We start from the raw sequence: 18,620 nt of genomic DNA, 5'->3' as shown, positions 1-18,620 counted from the left end.
CAAATTGTGACTGTTTTTAAAATTGTGCCCGACTTTTTTGTGCCTTGTTTTTCGTGTTTTCGCCCCTTGTGCGCTCCCCCTTGCTCTCCGCTCCCTGCCGCTGCCTCCCTGCGGCCCGCCCCCCTCGCGCCCCTATTCGCCTCTCCCTCCCGCCTCCCAGCTACTCCTCCCTCCCCCCTCCCTTCTTAATGGCTGGCGCTGCGCGTCGCGAGTGAGCGACCTCTGACCTGTTTTAGGTCTAGAGCTCGCCCCCCACGTCCGCAGCACCAACATGCTGTCTCCTGCCTCTGACCCCCGCCCACGCTGCTGCTAGCGTGTTCGAGGCCCTCCTCCACCCGCAGGCTTCCTCCTGCGCCTCATCCCTGGTGTCTAGTGGGCTCTAGTAAGCTTCACTTGACCCGTGTGCCGCTTTCCGCTGTCCTGTAAGTGTTTTTCTCATTTTTCAGCACCTTGCCTCCTTGCGCTTCTGCCCCATCGTGCCCCTTCTGTTTGTGCCACTTTTCGCCGTCCTGTAAGTGCGTTTTTACTGTTTTCAAGCGCCTCGCCTCCTGCGCATCTGCCCCCGTTGTGCCCCTCTGATTGCTGTTTTCCCGATTGTATACTGTGCCATTAGTGTATTTCTGTGACTGTTTTCAAATTGTGACTGTTTTTAAAATTGTGCCCGACTTTTTTGTGCCTTGTTTTTCGTGTTTTCGCCCCTTGTGCGCTCCCCCTTGCTCTCCGCTCCCTGCCGCTGCCTCCCTGCGGCCCCGCCCCCCTTGCGCCCCCATTCGCCGCTCCCTCCCGCCTCCCGCCTCCCAGCTGCTCCTCCCTCCCCCTCCCTTCTTAATGGCTGGCGCTGGCGCGCCAGAGGCGCGCCAGAGGCAAGCCCGTCTGCGCCCGTCCGCGCCTGGACCGCGCCCAGCGCCACCCTCCCTGGTCCTCACGCCCCCGCACCTCCTGCTTCCGATACTCAGCCCGCGAACTCCTCGCCCTCAACCCTGGCCCCTCCACAGAGTGCTTCCTGGCCACCCCGAAGCACACCAAAGGACCTTTTTCCTGCCGCACCTGCAACTTCTCCTGCAAAAGAACAACGAAACCAGCTACAACCAACACAAACCACCTGCACTGCATCCTCCTCAACACACGCTCCGCACGAAAACACGCCATCGAACTCTGGGACTTGCTCGACACCACCACCCCAGACGTGGACTTCCTGACCGAAACCTGGTGGAACGACTCTTCGGCCCCTGACATCGCCATCGCCATACCTGACGGATACAAGATCACCAGAAGAGATCGCACCAACGGAATCGGCGGAGGGATAGCCATCGCCCACAAATCTACCCTCAAGATCCACACCCACACGGACGACACCCTCAAGACAGCCGAACACCTCCACTTCCAGATTCACACGGACCCCAACACTACCCTCAGAGGAACCCTCATATACCGCCCTCCAGGACCAAGAGCCCCCTTCAGCAACACCATCTCCGACCTCGCAAGCACCCACGCCCTCGCCTCTCCAGACTACATCATCCTGGGAGATCTAAACTTCCACCTGGAAAACAACGACGACGCCAACACCGCATCACTGACCACCAACCTCCTCAACCTCGGACTCCGTCAACTGGTCAACACTCCCACCCACATCGCCGGACACACACTTGACCCACTCTTCACCTCAAGCAACCACATCTCTTTCAGCCACACCTCCGAACTCCACTGGACCGACCATCACTGCGTCCACTTTACCTTCAAGAAAAACACCGAACACCACTGCATCCCTCTACCGCCTCACCACCGCTGGGGAAAAGTCACTGAAGACCAACTAACCAGCACACTCGCCAAATGCCCACCACCCGAACCCACCGACCCGAGCACCGCCGCCATCAACCTCCATCAATGGATCCTCAACTGCGCCAACACCTTAGCCCCACTCAAGAAACCCACCGTCAACCAAGAAAAGAAAATACCAGCCTGGTTCACAGACGAACTGACCACCTCCAAACGCACCTGCCAGAAACTCAAGAAGAAATGGATCCTCGAGCGCACACCCGACAACCTTGCTACCCTCAAGGACGCCAACCGTGAACACCACCAACGGATCCGACTCGCCAAGCGCGCCCACTTCACAGAACGCCTCAACAACAACGCCCACGACTGCAAAGAACTCTTCTGCATCGTGAAAGAACTCTCCAACCCTAACGTCAGCGACGTCCCTCCCTCCCAGAAACTCTGCGACGATCTCTCCACCTTCTTCCACCAGAAAATCGCAGCCATCCACGACAGCTTCAACACCGCACCTCCGCCAGACCCCACCCCCGACGACTCCTCCCACGCCTGCCGCCTCACCACCTGTACCCAAGTATACGACGCCGAAACCCTAACAACCATGAATTCCATCCACTCAGGCTCTCCCACGGACCCGTGCCCACATCACGTATTCAACAAAGCCGACGCCACCATCGCCCCCAAACTCCGCAAGATCATCAACCTCTCCTTCAACACCGCCACCTTCCCGGACAGCTGGAAGCACGCAGAAATCCAACCCCTCCTCAAGAAACCCAAGGCTGACCCCAACGATCTAAAAAACTTCCGACCGATCTCTCTCCTCCCTTTTCCAGCGAAAGTCATCGAGAAGATCGTCAACGCACAGCTCGCCCACTTCCTAGAAGACAACTCCATCCTAGACCCCTCTCAATCTGGATTCAGACGAAACCACAGCAATGAGACCGCACTCCTCGCCGCCACAGATGACATCAGAGAACAAATGGACAACGGCGAAACCTCAGCCCTCATCCTCCTCGACCTATCAGCCGCTTTCGACACAGTCTGCCACCGCACCCTGCTAACCCGTCTTCACGAAGCCGGCATCCAAGACAAAGCCCTCAACTGGATCTCATCCTTCCTCTCCGACAGAACCCAGAGAGTCCGACTCTCACCCTTCCGCTCCAAAGCCACCAACCTCATCTGCGGCGTCCCCCAAGGCTCCTCTCTTAGCCCAACGTTGTTCAACGTCTACATGGCCCCCCTCGCACAACTGGCCCGTCAACACAACCTCAGCATCATCTCCTACGCCGACGACACCCAGCTCATCCTCTCCCTGACCAAAGATCCACTCACCGCTAAAACCAACCTCCACGAGGGACTAAAATCCATCGCCGAGTGGATGAGCAACAGCCGCCTGAAGCTCAACTCCGACAAGACGGAAGTCCTCATCCTCGGACGCACCCCCTCGGCCTGGAACGACTCCTGGTGGCCCACTGCCCTCGGACCCCCACCCACCCCAGCCAGCCACGCACGAAACCTCGGCTTCGTACTCGACTCTGCTCTCACCATGTCCAAACAGATCAACGCCGTCTCCTCTTCTTGTTTCAACACCCTCCGCATGCTCCGCAGGATCTTCAAGTGGATTCCAACAGGAACCAGGAAGACGGTGACTCAAGCCCTCGTCAGTAGCAGACTTGACTACGGCAATGCACTCTACACGGGCATCCCAACGAAAGACATCAAACGACTCCAATGCATCCAGAACGCATCCGCCCGCCTGATCCTCGACATACCCCGCCGATGTCACATCTCCCCCCACCTGAAGGACCTCCACTGGCTCCCCGTGGAAAAAAGGATCACCTTCAAACTCCTCACCCACGCACACAAGGCACTACACAACACCGGACCCACCTACCTGAACACCAGACTCAACTTCTACGTCCCCACACGTCAACTCCGCTCTGCCAACCTCGCCATCGTCCCCCGAATCCAGCGCAAGACCTCTGGCAGCAGATCCTTCTCCTTCCTCGCCGCCAAGACCTGGAACTCTCTCCCCACCTCACTACGCCAGACCCAGGACCTCCTCACCTTCAGGAGACTCCTCAAGACATGGCTCTTCGAACGCTAGCAGCACCCCCCCCCCTCCCCAGCGCCTCGAAACCCTGTCGGGTACATAGCGCGCTTTAAAAATTCACTGATTGATTGATTGATTGACTCATAGTGGCTTTGTGACAACAATTACCACATGGACCTACTAACACACACACTTTATTGCCTTTGTTCTCTGTGCACCGCTCCCTTTCACTCTCATGTGGGCTCCAGACTGGTGTATTGCATCCATATGTAGCCTGATGGATCATTAGTTGCATCTACAAAGTCCAGTCCACCTGGCCGGATGGACTCTGTATAATATATTCACGGGTGATTAACTGTGCTTTCAGAAGCTGCTGCTTCCGTGCGCACTCAACATAATAGTTTCTAACCACTTAGCAGTCCCCAGAAAGGTAAGACTTTTGTCACTTTGGGCTGACTCCACATAATATTCTTACTATTTAATCAATGACACCAGCCCTGAAACGTTGTTACTCCTTGGTTCCTAAAAAGGTAACACTGTCCCAGAAGTTAGGACTTTACTGTCTTTTCTGTTGTTTCTGGGTGGACTCCATTTGGTACTTCCTTTATTTTTAATCTATGTGTCCAGAGGTTAGGCCTTTGTTACTCCTAGAAGATTCCATACAGTTTAGTGTCCAGTTGCTTCACAGTGTTTCCAGGGTTTGGCTCCGGCTCTCCTGGATGGATTCCATATATAACTCCCGTACTTCGCAACAATACCGCAAAGATTGGGCTTCTGGGGGCCCCACTAAATCACATCAATTGAGGGTCTGTACTTTATGATACACGCTAAACCTAAATGATGGTAAGTATTAGCAGGTGCAACTGAGGGTTTACTCACACTCAGATTATGTCTCCAAACCTCCTGTCCACACAAAACTACAACCACTGTGGCTTTCATCCATACATTCTGAAAGGGCAAGGGTCTGATTCATATCGTACAACCTGGGAACTCTATGAAGCCCTATAGAAGTATTGCACTATAATACTATATACTATAATACAATAAGAAGAATTAGGTATGTCACTCTATCTCGAATCACAGCTATGTACAAATTTAGATCTAATTTTCAGCAGTACAATGCAATAGTAAGAAAAAATACTGCTTTGCAACAAAATACTATTTCCACCAACTGGAATTAAAAAATGTGCTGATTTGCACTGGTTGGTTGGTTTAAATATAAGTGAAAAATTGCACTTGCCATATGCAATGTCAATGTTACATACCTATTTTTAAATTCTGCATGGAGAGATAGCTTAGTAGCCAATTGAACCAGAAGAATCAGGTCCCGTTTTTAAGGCTCCTCAGCTCAACTTAAAACTTGTGATCTTAAGCAAATGAATATAATTATATATATATATATATACATATATATATATATATATATATATATATATATATATATATATATAATTACCTAGTGGCGGTCACCACTAGGTAGTTATAGTAGTTAGGACCAAGTTTCTTTAGAAGGAGCGTTTTTGTTTTTTTAATAACTTTAGTGCCGCTTGACAAATCTTTACAAAATTTCCAAGAAAGTATGATGCTCACTTGAGCTGCTGTCTGGAAGGCTTTAGGGTGATCCATCCAGGAGGGGCCTAGAAAAAAGGGGGGGTTCCAAAACACTTTTGCCCTTTTCATTTTTCCATAGGGAAAATTGAACAGCGATAGACGGGATTACACCAATTTGGCAGAAAGGTAGGTCCTGGTCCAGAAAGTGACTTTTTTGTTTTGGTGTAAATCCATTCAGTAGTTTTTGAGAAATTAAGGGTGAAAAAAATGGTATATCTAGAGATGTGAAGTATTCCTCACCCCTTCTGATCTCGTACTGAGATCTGTTTGGCTATCAACACTTCAACCAGGAAGTGTTGGCAACCATCTGGGGATTTGGCAGCCAAGTCCCAGAAAAAATGTTAAAAAGAAGAAAAGGATTCAGGGCGTCCCAGAGGGACCCTCTCAGTGCTAAAAAGTAATTAAAAAAAATCTTTTGCTGAGATTCGTGGTGGATCTGGGGAAAATGTTTAAAAAATGAAACACGGGCTCACACGCTTTGTATTTTTTAAGCCCCCGGGTGGGCCAAGTCCCGGAGGCATTCTTCATATGAGTGTGGGGGACACCTGAGCCCCACACAGCCTCAGGGACCACCACCTCACAAGGGCAATTTTCATGATAGATGTTGGGGGGGGAGGCATCGACCTCCCCCACAGCCCCGGGGAATACCACCTCCCCGGGGCACCTTAGAAATGTAATGTGGGGGAGCCAAGTAGCCTACCCAGCCCAGGGGATCACTACCTCCCCGGGGCTATAACAAAAAAGAAAGGGGTCTGTTTTGGACCGCCTTTAGCCCCGGGGAGCACCACCTCCTCAGGGCTGTGATTGTTGGACGGCAGCCGCCCTCAAGGAGCCACTGATAGCCCTGGGGACCGCCACCAACCAGGGCCAGCTCCTGCTATGGCCTGGGATGTCCACCCCCGGGACATAACTATTTGCTGTGGCTTGGCTACACTTGTGAAGCTGCTGCCAAGCCAAAGCAAACACTCCATTTTCAAACAGTGGTACCTGTTAAGCAGTGCAGGGAACAGAAATGAAATGTTTGCTTCAGCAACGACAGAACTGCTGTTAAAAGCAGCTCCATGGTAGCTGAATCAATGGGACTGCGGGAGAGACTTTGAAGCTTCTCTTGTGGTCTCAGATAGCCTGGAAAGGGCATTTTGTTAAAAAAAAAAAAAAAACATATAGGGACCACCCTTTAGGGCTCCCTCGTGGTTTCAGATAGCCCATAAAGGGCAAAAAAGGTACCTATAACTCACACCTTCACCATGCACTTCTAATTATCCGGCAAATTACGGCACTCGTGACATCTTTGATAGCATTATTGATAATATCAATGTAATATTTGCAGTAAAATTTTGAATGCAAAAACTGTGCATGGCGGGGACTTGAGTTATAGTTACCTTAGGGCACGAGTTATAGTTACTTGAGATAACTCTGACTGTAACTGGTGAATTTCCTTGATTTGGTACATTCAAAATGTGAGCCTAACTATAACGTCCCTGTAGCCTTTCTTTTTTTGAGTGAATATATATACATATATATATATATATATATATATATATATATATATATGTATATATATATATATATATATATATATATATATATACAGAATAAGTACCAGTTGTAAGTTGTATATCCTGAAAATCAAATTGGTCCATTCCGTTTAACCTTCGTGTTCCTGGGGACAATATACTTTGGTTCCTAACTTACACTTCAGAGTAGTCAGAAGAAAAGACGGGTGACAAAAGAGGTGGTTACTGAGTATTCTAAACTTTGGGAACCATTCATAGTAGTCAATGTGCACCATGATAAAAATAGGTGGATGTACAAAATTCTTTGTATTGTAGTGGGCATCGATAGGTTGGAGTTTTTACAACACAACGTATTGAATACATGTAGCTCTCAATTCGCTGATTACGTGTGCATAACCTTATGGGACAGAGATGCTACAGCACTCTGTTCATATACCTTAATTGATTTGAATCCTTCCTTTGTGATGATAAATGTTTCACCTTTTCTCTGATTTAGTAGTTCAGCCGACGATCAGACCAGTTACCCCAGCAGCACTAACGGCAGCCTGGACTCCTTACACAAAGGTCCAAAGAAAAAAGGAATCAAGTCATCCTTCGGCCGCTTGTTTGGAAAGAAAGAAAAAGGAAGACTTATGCAAATGAGTAAAGATGGTATGGGCCAAGGTATACATTTGCTTCTACTGTAGTTACTCACTTAACCATATATATTCGACGTAGCTTATTTTTAATGTGATATTAATCAGTGATTTCAATGTAGTTGCTTTGTTTGAAACTCACAACCAATTTAAGTGTGTAGCTATCTCTGCCCAGATTTTTAAACAATTACTTATAATAAGCAATAAAATCATGGTCCATGCCAAGCACTAGAAAGGGAGATAATATGAGAATGGAGGAAAAAATAACAAACCTCTGATGGTTGCATGAGTCCATTCCAGCCATTGCATAAATGTTATGTAACTAGCAGTTGTAGAGCACACATACACCAGAATGGTTCCTTGATGCTAGGGTAACTGAAGTATTGTGTGCTACTCAACAGAGCTTAGTCATGTGCTTGTTTAAAGTCCCAAGTTTTTAATAGTTGCCAGAATCTCATGTAGCTGTGTGTGGCTCTTATCGCAGGGCGTACGGCATTTCAGATGTGAGGGGCCAAAACTGAAAATCTGGATCCGCCCATTTTCTTCTTTCAAAATTTGGGAATATGGAGAAGGTTCATGTGAATGGATTGAGGGCTTCCATTAGGATTATAATTTTGAATGTGGGCTGAATTGAAAGCTGGGTTTCTTCCGTAGAGGGATTTGAAAATAATACAACCCGTCTTAAAGATGGATCTCTGTTCTTCAGAAAGTCAGTGTAATTTTTTCATTAGACAGGGAATGTGGCATTGTCTGGGATTATGGAAAATTGATCTGGCTGGTTGATTCTGGGCCAGTTGGAGTCTGCGATTGAGGCCTTTGGGGAGACCTAGCTAGGGAGAGTTAGCGTATTCAATTCTGGAGATGACCAGGGCTATTGACTACTCAAAGAAAGGGTCTCTCTAATTTTCCTGATTCTTTGGAGTTGCAAGAGGAGAAGAAGACCACTGCTAGCTGGGGCTTCATAGAGAGATCCTCATCGAAGAGGACTTTGAGGCTTTTGTTGATTTCTTGGACAGCAGGGGAATGCCCATTGCTGACGTCCAGAATGAGGGACTCCAAGGACTGAAAATGTTTCTGGTTATAACAATTTCTGTTCTTTCAGAATTTCACTTTAGATGATTGCTGGTCATCTAATCACAAATGAACAGCATTGTGTTTTGAATGACTTCTTGTAATTCAGACGAGTTGTAGTGGTAAAGAGCAACTCTGTGTCATCCGCATAGCTGAGGATTCTGACATTTGTTTTTTAAATGTGTATTGGAGGACGGATATACAGGTTGAGCAGGTGAGGGGAAAAGGAAGGTCCTTGGGGTACTCTCCAGTTCCCCCGAATTTCGGATGAGCTAAATGTTGTCAACCAAACCGAATGAGAGCAGTCTTTTAGAAAGGAGATAATCTAGTTAAGGGTGATGCCCTGCAACTAAGCACTGTTGACACAGTCCACCAAACGGTTGTGGTGAACAGTGTCAAAAGTTGCCGTTAGATCTAGGAGGACCAGCACCTGGGTGATGCCCCTGTGGATGACTTCTTGCATGTCATCTACTGCAGAAAGGATGACAGCTTCAGTGGAATGGGCTGGCAGGAAGTCTGCATGGTGAGAGTCGAGGAACTTGGCATACTCTAGAAAGGAACAGCGATGATGAGCGACGTGAGCCTCTAGTACCTTTGCTAGATAAGGAAGCAAGGTGATAGGGCGGTAGCCAGGTTTTTTATTTGAGTGGTACCATTATGGTCTCTTTTAAGGAGGGATGTGAAAGGGGCTAGGAATGCAGAAAACACAGTTTTTGTTATTTTTTTGGGGGGGGCAAATATCTTTTGGAGATCCCGACTTAACCTTGCTCAGCAGGTCCAAAAGGCAGTCCTTTCTGATGGCAAGAAAGTTGGAGAGTTTCATAGGGCTTCTAGCTCCTGAGGGGATTGCATTGAGGGATATTTTGGAGGCTATACTATCTTTTATCAGAATGCTTTTGACAATGAAAAACGAGTTGAGGGTGTCGCATAGATTCTGAGCAGCTAGTGTGGGTAAGGTCACTCTGTCTAGGTTAGATAATTTGGAGACAATTCCAATGATCTCTTTGTATTTATTCTCTGAGTTTAGTATTTTATTAGAGAAAAGGGTGGATTTGGTTTGCATAAAAACTTTCTTGTATTGTGTGATGCAATGTGTATAGACTTACTTTATGACAGGTGAGTAATTGTTTTGCCATTTAGGTTCAGCCCGGCAAAGTTCTAGTTTGGCTAATTTCAGTTCTTCAGAGAACCATCTGGTGCATCATGGTATGTGAACCGTTTAGCTTTGTGAAGGGGGGGGGCGTGCCTATTGCTAGCTTCTGTTAGCCATTTGGTGATTGCTTCCTCATGTCTGTCTATACATTTAGTTTGACTAGCAAGAGTGATGGCCAATGAAACAAAATAATTAAGGCCTACTCTTGACCAATTTATGGATATCATTTCAAGACAAGGGCAGGGTTTAGGGTGAGCTAGGCCAATTAGTGAACATTTAATAAAATAGTGATCAGACTTTGTACAAGGAGAGACTGTTAGATTAGATAGGGCTAAATTAGTGTGTGGCCTTTGATGTGAGTGGGTGAGAATACATGTTGTTCAAAACTAAGGCTGCTGAACAATTCAGTTAACCCTGTAGATAGTTTCCCTCGAGTTTGTTTGTTAGCTCTGTAGTTAAGGTCATCGATTAACAATATTTGACATGGTCAATAACTAGTGGGGGGGAACATTGACTATGAGAGTAGTTTTGGGAAATTCTGCATCTATCTTGAAGGTCTGCACATAATAGCGCAAGACTAGAGGGAGGTTGAGGAGTATTTTTTGCTCACAGTAATGTACCTGCCTATTAGGTGTATTAGTCCAAGTCAAGAGAGTGCTTTCATTACAGTACATGAGATGCAGAGACTACTTACATGAATGCAAAAAAAGTATTTACCCTCTCGGAAAGATGGCTTTCTCACCTAAAGCCATGCATTCTGCTTCTCAAATGTGTATTGAAAGTTGTGATGTAAATAGGAATGTGAATGCACTGTAATATTTGTCAGGTTACCTTCAAGAAAACCAGCGCTTACTGTGTAAAAAAAAAAAAAGTGCCTAGGTCATTGTGAAGAGAGCACAGAGCTGTCGCCACCCATTTCCCCTGCCAGCACTGCAATGACAGTAGCACCGCAACCACTAACCAACTCACTCCTGTATGTTTGACTATTCAGACTAGTCCAAGCCACCAAAGCTATAGGAATCGCTTGGGTGGCAGGTAGTAGCCATTTTTAATGTATATTCAGTTATTAAACAACTGTTGTGCTCAACCCAAAAGTAGACAAAAAGTGCCACCATTTAAAGGATGTCATAAGTGCCGGTGTTGATAATTAAGTGCTGGTGCTGAGCACTGGAAACCACCGGATTAAATCAAGCACTGAAGAAAAACATTTCTGCAAATAAAATGCTACATCAAATACATTATTATGATGTGTTTACAGACTTATTTAGATGATATTTTATTTAACCCATTTGGTATTTATGAAACTAATTTTCTTAGCACTATGCTTGGCAAACTGAGGCTGTGAGCGAAGTTGTGATAGCCATCAGCAGAGTTCTTATTTTTCCTTCTTTATGTGTAAGTCATGGTGGGGCAGAGGGTAGGTACATCTACCATATTAAAACAATAGAAGGGCAACAAAATGTAGTTTTATGTATGTACTAATTAGTATTTTGTACAAATATTGATTATTTTAGGCTTTTAAAACCTTTTTGAAGGGTTAGAACTTTTAGTGTGAATATTTTCATCTATCTTTTACTTTGTATTCATTGAATATAGAGTCTGTTTAAAGATAGCCACCTTTTTGCACACCATAAATATCTCTTATATAGACGTCGTCACTGACCTTCCTATGTCTGTTTTGTGAAGGAGCACCATGGTAGTTGTGGTTCAGTGGCCCTGGTAGGCTAAGAGGTCCCAAGGTGCTTCGCCATTGCCTGTTATTTCTTTTTTATCTGCGGTTGACACCATTTGATGCATAGCTGAAATCAGGAATGGCATGTTTATGCAACGTTTGTAAAGTTATTCATCTGAACACAGCATGGTTGGTTAATAATTAGGTTAAGACATAAATTAGGGAGATTCCAGTAGCTCATGTGTCAGATCATTCTGAACTTATTTTACTGCAAATGTTTTATTTGTATACAAATAGATCAAAAATGTATGTATATGTTCAATAAATTGTTAGTATTAAAGTATGTGTATTAGAAATGGGGTCTCTAGTTGGCAGAGGTATACACCCTTCTCCAAATAGGGACCACACTCCTAGTAAAGTTAAGTCACACACAATCCAAATTATCCTGTGCCCACTCTCTGGTAGGTTGGCACTGAGCAGTCAGGCTTAACTTAGAAGGCAATGTGTAAAGTATTTATGCAATAAATCATACAGTAACATAGTGAAAACACCACAAAAATACACCTCACAGGTTTAGAAAAATATAGGATATTTATCTGGTTAAATTAAGGTCAAAACGATAAAGATTCAATAAGCACAAGTTGCAATATCACTTTTGCAAGATTAAAAAGAGTCTTAAATCTTAGAAATCAACAATTGATTGTAGAGGAAAATAAATTTAGGAGTTTTCCACTACCAGGAAATATAAAACACAGATATACATATCTGCCTTTTACCTACATAGCACCCTGAAATATAAAACACAGATATACATGTCTGCCTTTTACCTACATAGCACCCTGCCCTATGCGTTACCTACGGCCTACCTTAGGGGTGACTTATATGTAAAAAAAGGGGAGTTAAAGACTTGGCATGTACTTTTAAATGCCAAGTCGAAGTGGCAGCGCAACTGCACAGACAGGTCTAGCAAAGGCAGGCATGAGACATGGTTAAGGGGCTACTTTATATGGATGGCAGAACCAGTACTGCACGGCCACTAGTAGCATTTAATTTACAGGCCCTGGGCACCTGAGGGGCACTGTACTAGTGACTTACAAGTACATTAAGAATGCCAATTGGGTATGAGCCAATGTTACCATGTTTTTAGGCAGAGAGCACATCCACTTTAGCATTGGTTAGAGGTGGTAAAGTGTCCAGAGTCCTAAATCCAGCAAAAATGAGGTCAGAAAATGAAGAGGAGGAAGGCAAAAAATTGCAGTGAGGCCATTTCCAACAATGTGCAAATGAACATGAGCTTGATGTAATTATACGATGGGCAGGCATTAAAAGTGCCAGAAAAAAACATCTCAAAGAAATCTGTCAGATTTGTTTGCGGCATTTTTTTGGGCCGTCCCTAACGGGGGAATGCCATCTTTGCATAAATTATGCCTCCCGCAGGCTTAATGTAGCGCAAAGGGATACAAAGTGGTGCAATGCATGCATTGCGCCACTTTGTAAATATAGCATGGCGTTTTTGGGCTTCTAATGCTACATTAGCGTAAAAGTATTACGCTAATGTGGAGTGAGGGGCTCTTAAATATGCCCCTAGATTTTATGTGGCTAGCTGAGTGGATTAGTAAAGCCAGCCTTTACAAGTGCTTTAAAACACATGAATGTATGTGAAAGGGGAGCGATGGCGAGAGGATGGGCACATTTGCCAGGTGGTATGGTAGTGAGTGAAACCGAGGAGGAGGACATAGGGTGGGGGGCGCCACAATAAATTGTCTCACAGGGCACCACCAGCGCTAAAGCCGCACCTGATGAGAGCCACTAAATTAATTTCTATGCGTGAAATAGAGAATATTGAAATTTAATTTTTTTTATACATCCACAAAATTAAACATACCTAATCTTCACTTTAGCTCCTTTTCTTCTATTGTAACTCATGGCAGCAATAGATTTGGGTTATCCACCGAGAACAGTTCTTGCATATGAGTGGAAACTGCAGCATTTGATTTTCCAGTAATCTCAAGGATGGATAGCTTGAGGTGATTACCCTAGTTTTAAAGTTTCTGAAGCAGTCAATACTGATTGATGCGTTCCATCACTCCTGCCCTTTAAATGTGTACTGGTGAACATCCCACAAGGGAAACAGTAAAGATGTTTTTTGAGCCTAGAAAAAAACTATTTTAGTTCAGATGGAAGTCATTGACTATGACACAAACATTCTAGCCCTCATTACAACATTGGCGCTAAATCCTGCTTACCGCCGTGCAGAAGACCGCCAACACACCGCTGCGGTGGTGGAATTCCTCTACAGTTATAATGACCCACAGCTTGGAATCAGCCAAAATCCAGAAACCCACACAAGTCCGCCACACCAAAGGTCAGTAATAAACTGGCAATAACAAAACCTCCACCGTCACGCCAACAGGACTACGCCCACACTATCACGACCCACGAATCCACGCCACAAACCCTTACGACCAAAATTGAGAAAGAAGGCCAGAGAAAGACACCACCAGAAACAACACTAGCATCCACAGGCACACAACACCATCACTCACACACCATTCACGCACCTCAGACAACACACACGAACGCATCCCCTCACACATCACAACCGACACCACCTCACACATCACCCACACCACATCATGGCACCTCTACGACACCCCAGGTTCTCTGAGGAGGAGCTCAGGGTCATGGTGGAGGAAATCGTCCGGGTAGAGCCACATCTATTCGGATCACAGGTTCAGCACACCTCCATTGCAAGGAAGATGGAACTATGGCGCAGAATCGTTGACAGGGTCACCACAGTGGGACAGCCATCATTCCCAGGAGACAATGGCAACGGTACTGGCCAACTTTCAGGAGACCCAGCGGCTGCAGGAGGAACACTATCTGGGGATCAAGGAGGAACTCAAGTCCATCAACACCACCCTGGTCACCATTGTAGGGGTGCTGAAGGACCTTGTCAACACAGGGAGGGACACTGTGGCACAACAAGGGGCCCCTGACACTAGCCTGGATGATGAACAGCCCTCCACCTCCGCCGGTGCTAGTGGACAAGAGGCACTGCAACAGGACCACAACACCAGCACCCCACCCCCTGCAGATGGAGAAGCATCCCGCAAACGGTCCCTGAGATTCAGGAATAAGACAGAGAAGACTGCCAAGACCCCCGCCAGGAATTGAGACCCCCCTGAATGTCATCTTTCTGTCCCACTTTGTCACCCTGTCCATCCATCAACTGCCCTAGCTTCACTTCCTATGTCCCTTTGGACAATGCACCTGTATTGGACATTCCTCCACCATCACCCCTGCCCATTTTACAACCCCCTCCACTTATTTGCACAGAAATAAACACCCTTGAATCACAAAACAATCTGGAGTCAGTCTGTGCTTTCACCAATGTGTATTTACAATAACTATGGAATGTAGCAACGTCAATTTTATTGTCAACATACCGATGGAACACAGCTCTAGTCCATGAGGTAATATAGCAGAGGGCACACAGCGGGACCCACATCTGTTGAATGGAAAGGCAAAGTGACAAGTCAGGGTCCATACACTGGGTAAAAGTGACAGACTTATGATAGGTCAAACAATTGTATGAGATGTGTGAGGCAGTGATTTCTTCTTACCTGTGTCTCACTGGAAGTATTGCTGGATAAAGTTGTTTCTGTTGTCGATATCCTCTTCTTCTACCTCCTCTTCTTCACTGTCCACAGGCTCCACAGCTGCCACAAGACCTCCATCTGGACCATCCTCCTGCAGAAAAGGCACCTGTCGTTGCAAAGCCAGGTTGTGCAGCATACATCAGGACACGATTATCTGTCACACCTTCTTTGGTGAGTAGTAGAGAGAACCACCTGTCATATGGAGGCACCGTAACCTGGCCTTCAGGAGGCCAAAGGTTCTTTCTATAATCCTCCTAGTTCGCCCATGTGCCTCATTGTAGCGTTCCTCTGCCCTTGTCCTGGGATTCCTCACTGGGTCAGTAGCCATGACAGGTTGGGGTACCCAGAGTCATTCAAAAAAAGATTACACACGGTTCCATATAGAAAAATAGGTTTCTTTCGGATAGAACACTTGGTCCATAGATGAGAACCAGAGCTGTTCGAAGCAAGGGCCCTCACTCACCGTCCGGTGACATGCTTCATCATAGGGCCAGCTCCTCGTCAGGCCGGCGCTGCAATGCCTGACGGGCCCCACGAGGGGGCTCTTTGCCGAAGATCTTTTGTGAATCAAGTATAGCCGGTCAAAAACAGATAAATGAAGGATTGGTAAATAAAGAGATTAAAAATGCCTAGAGGTAACTGCTAATAATTTTAATACTCGTGCTCATACCTCTGACAAGATTAAAAACCAGAATAGGGGGAATTAGTGGGATAATGACCACAAGCCCCATAAAAATACGCATCGGTATAGTACAAATGATGTCTCTTAGAGAGCAATGGCGTATAAGAGACTGAGCACACAGGGTCCCCTGTGTTACTCTATGTAATGGGTCAACATGTTTCTCGCTAATGTCTGGAAAATTAACTTATGCGATTCATCAGGACCTAGTAACGTACCTAATGCTATGGATGGTGGGAATTTCCACAAATATAGATCAAAACCTAAAAAAAAAAAAATTTCAAAGAAGAAAGAAAGAAACCATCATTACTATAACGTAGTTCATATAAAGAAAGGAATTAACACTAGACTACATTGTGCAAACCCAGAATGAAGTGCAAAGTCACTCAAGTGCCAAGTGGTACAAACATGTTATCCAAGTAACAACGAGTGCGAGGCCAATTAGGCAACAACCACATTGCTTACCCTCCAAAAATTAATGGTAGGGCCACATCGGGGGAGTCCAGGCTAAAAAATCAACTCTGATCTAAATGTATGCACAAACAGAAGGAACACAAGGAGAATTGTCATTACGAAAAATGGATACTCCACTCAACAGGGTAAGAAACACATTAACATAATGGTAGTAGAGTCAGGAGCACATTAATACAGTCCTGTACCTAACATAAGGTTAATATTGATTCATTTAGCATAGGCAGGAAGCAGGAGCGACATATAGAAAATGAATTACCATCTGAAAAGCGCGGAAAAATGTTCCAAGCCAAGAGGCAGATAGTTAAAGCCACATGGTGATGTTTGAAAATAAGCATCAGGATATACGGGAGGCATGTGTAGTTACAAGAGTATATACCATTATTGAAATGTGGAAATGGACGAGCGCGGGGTCGGATACAAGCGCGTAACTTCCAAAAATAGAGTAACGCTATGAAAACGTGTAGCGTGCACACTGCAGAGGTGCGTGTATTAACAAAAAAAGGCGGCGTGCCGGTGAAAAAGCCGTGCCTCCGAACTAATACGGAGGAAAAGGGCGGCGTTGCCGAGGTGCCGATAAATGGAATCACATTTCAAAGAAACCACTTACTTGGGGTCCGGACGGTCACTGCCGTTAAACCTGTGCCAAGACGCTCAGCCGGTATGGAGGTAAACAATGATCCCAAGGGGGTTTAAAAGAGATGGAAGAAATAGAGGAAGGACTCGTCACCATGAAAAAGGTGTCGGCCATTTTAGAGATTGTATCTAGAGGAAAATACAAAATTCTCGGCCATCTTGGACACTCAAGTAGTGAAAAGTGTCGACATAGCCCAAAATCAATAGATGCTTATCGAACACCATTATGATATGTAAAGTTGTCAATCAGTATGGAAAACAGAAACAAAAATACAAAAATACCCAAAGAGGGCCATAATAGGCTCTCAGAGAGGGCTGGATATCAGTGTTAGTGCATAAAGCTAGTCCATTGAATATCATCATTCAGACCAAGTACATGAGTCTGGAGTCTAAAGACCCACCGTTGTTCCTTTTCAAAGAGCTTATTGGTACTGTCAATGTTGTCTCTCATAGATTCTAGGACCAACCATTTCATATCATTGGGTCCGTGCTGCTTCTCGACAAAGTGATTAGTCAGTTTTGTAGAGGATCTCTTACATCTAATGGTGCTGCGATGTTCATTAATACGAGTTTTCACCATCCTGGTCGTCATACCAATATATCTCAAGTTGCACGGACAGGTAATCATGTAAATACAGTTCTTAGTCCGACAATTGGTATGGGATCTGAGTTGCCAGGTCTTTTGTTCACCTATATCTACCTCTCGGGTATTGGCAGTGAAGGGTCAGATATTGCAGGAACCACAAGGGTAATGACCCTTTACTTTAAGCCATTGACCAGTGCCCAAATTATTAGTTGGCTGTTTCATTGACGGTCTTGTGTGGACTACCAGGTCTTTAATGTTGGGCGTTCTTTTGAATGCAAAAAGCGGACGTTCTAGAGTCGCGCCCGCGCTCGTGAGGATGGGCCAAAGTCTGCGGATCGTACCTTTTATTTGATTACTGAGAGGGGTGAAAGTAGTGACACACGTCAATCTCGTCTGTTTGGGACGGGTATTGTTAGTCAGTAATGTCTCTCGGGGGATGTTGCCCGCCCTCTTTTTTGCTTGCCGAATCTGAGGTAGGGGATAGTTGCATTCACGAAGTTTGCAGCACAGGGCGTTAGCTTGTGAATGGTAATCATGTTTATCTGAGCAATTACGTCGTATCCTGAGGAATTGACCAAAGGGTAGGTTGTCTCGTAGGGCTTTAGGATGGTGGCTGTTGTAAAGTAAAAGACTGTTGCGATCCGTTGGTTTATGGTAAACAAATGAATTGAGGACACCGTCCTTCAGTGAGATTCGTAAGTCCAAAAAGGAAACTTCTTTGTCAGAGATGTTAGAACTGAAACAGAGGTGGGTGTCCAAAGTGTTGACCCATTGGGTGAAGGCTATCGCACGGTCCATCTCTCCCCTCCAAATTACCAAAATATCATCTATGTAACGGCGCCACAGTATGATATTGGAAAAAAATGGTTGATCAGGGGTCAAAATGTGGCGTTGTTCAAATGCGAACATGTAGAGGCACGCCAGACTCGGCACGAAAGTGCTCCCCATAGATGTGCCCTGTATCTGGTGAAATAGACTTTTCTCAAATTGAAAGAAGTTCTCTTGAAGGGCCACACTAGCGCATTGCATAATGAAACTCACTGGAGTGTTGTAAGTCCATGTATCAGCCAAGAGTATTTCCTCTACAGCAGTGAGCGTGGC

The 18,620-nt window shown here is 45.6% G+C and overlaps 1 protein-coding gene across 5 annotated transcripts in view; it reads left to right on the top strand.

The window, feature by feature from the left end:
* PPFIA4 (PTPRF interacting protein alpha 4) overlaps positions 1-18,620 on the top strand; it is a 3,105,259-nt gene that overhangs the window by 1,687,653 nt on the left and 1,398,986 nt on the right. For 3 of the 5 annotated variants that reach the window (XM_069239004.1, XM_069239003.1, XM_069239006.1), the window contains one exon: positions 7,451-7,617. In XM_069239004.1, the coding sequence (XP_069095105.1) occupies positions 7,451-7,617 (167 nt within the window). The remainder of the gene's footprint in view (positions 1-7,450; positions 7,618-18,620) is intronic. The other 2 variants (XM_069239005.1, XM_069239007.1) reach the window with 1 other exon arrangement.

This window comes from Pleurodeles waltl, chromosome 6, assembly GCF_031143425.1.
Source record: "Pleurodeles waltl isolate 20211129_DDA chromosome 6, aPleWal1.hap1.20221129, whole genome shotgun sequence".
NCBI classification, from domain to species: Eukaryota; Metazoa; Chordata; class Amphibia; order Caudata; family Salamandridae; genus Pleurodeles; species Pleurodeles waltl.
This window is presented reverse-complemented; position numbering and strand designations above follow the sequence as displayed.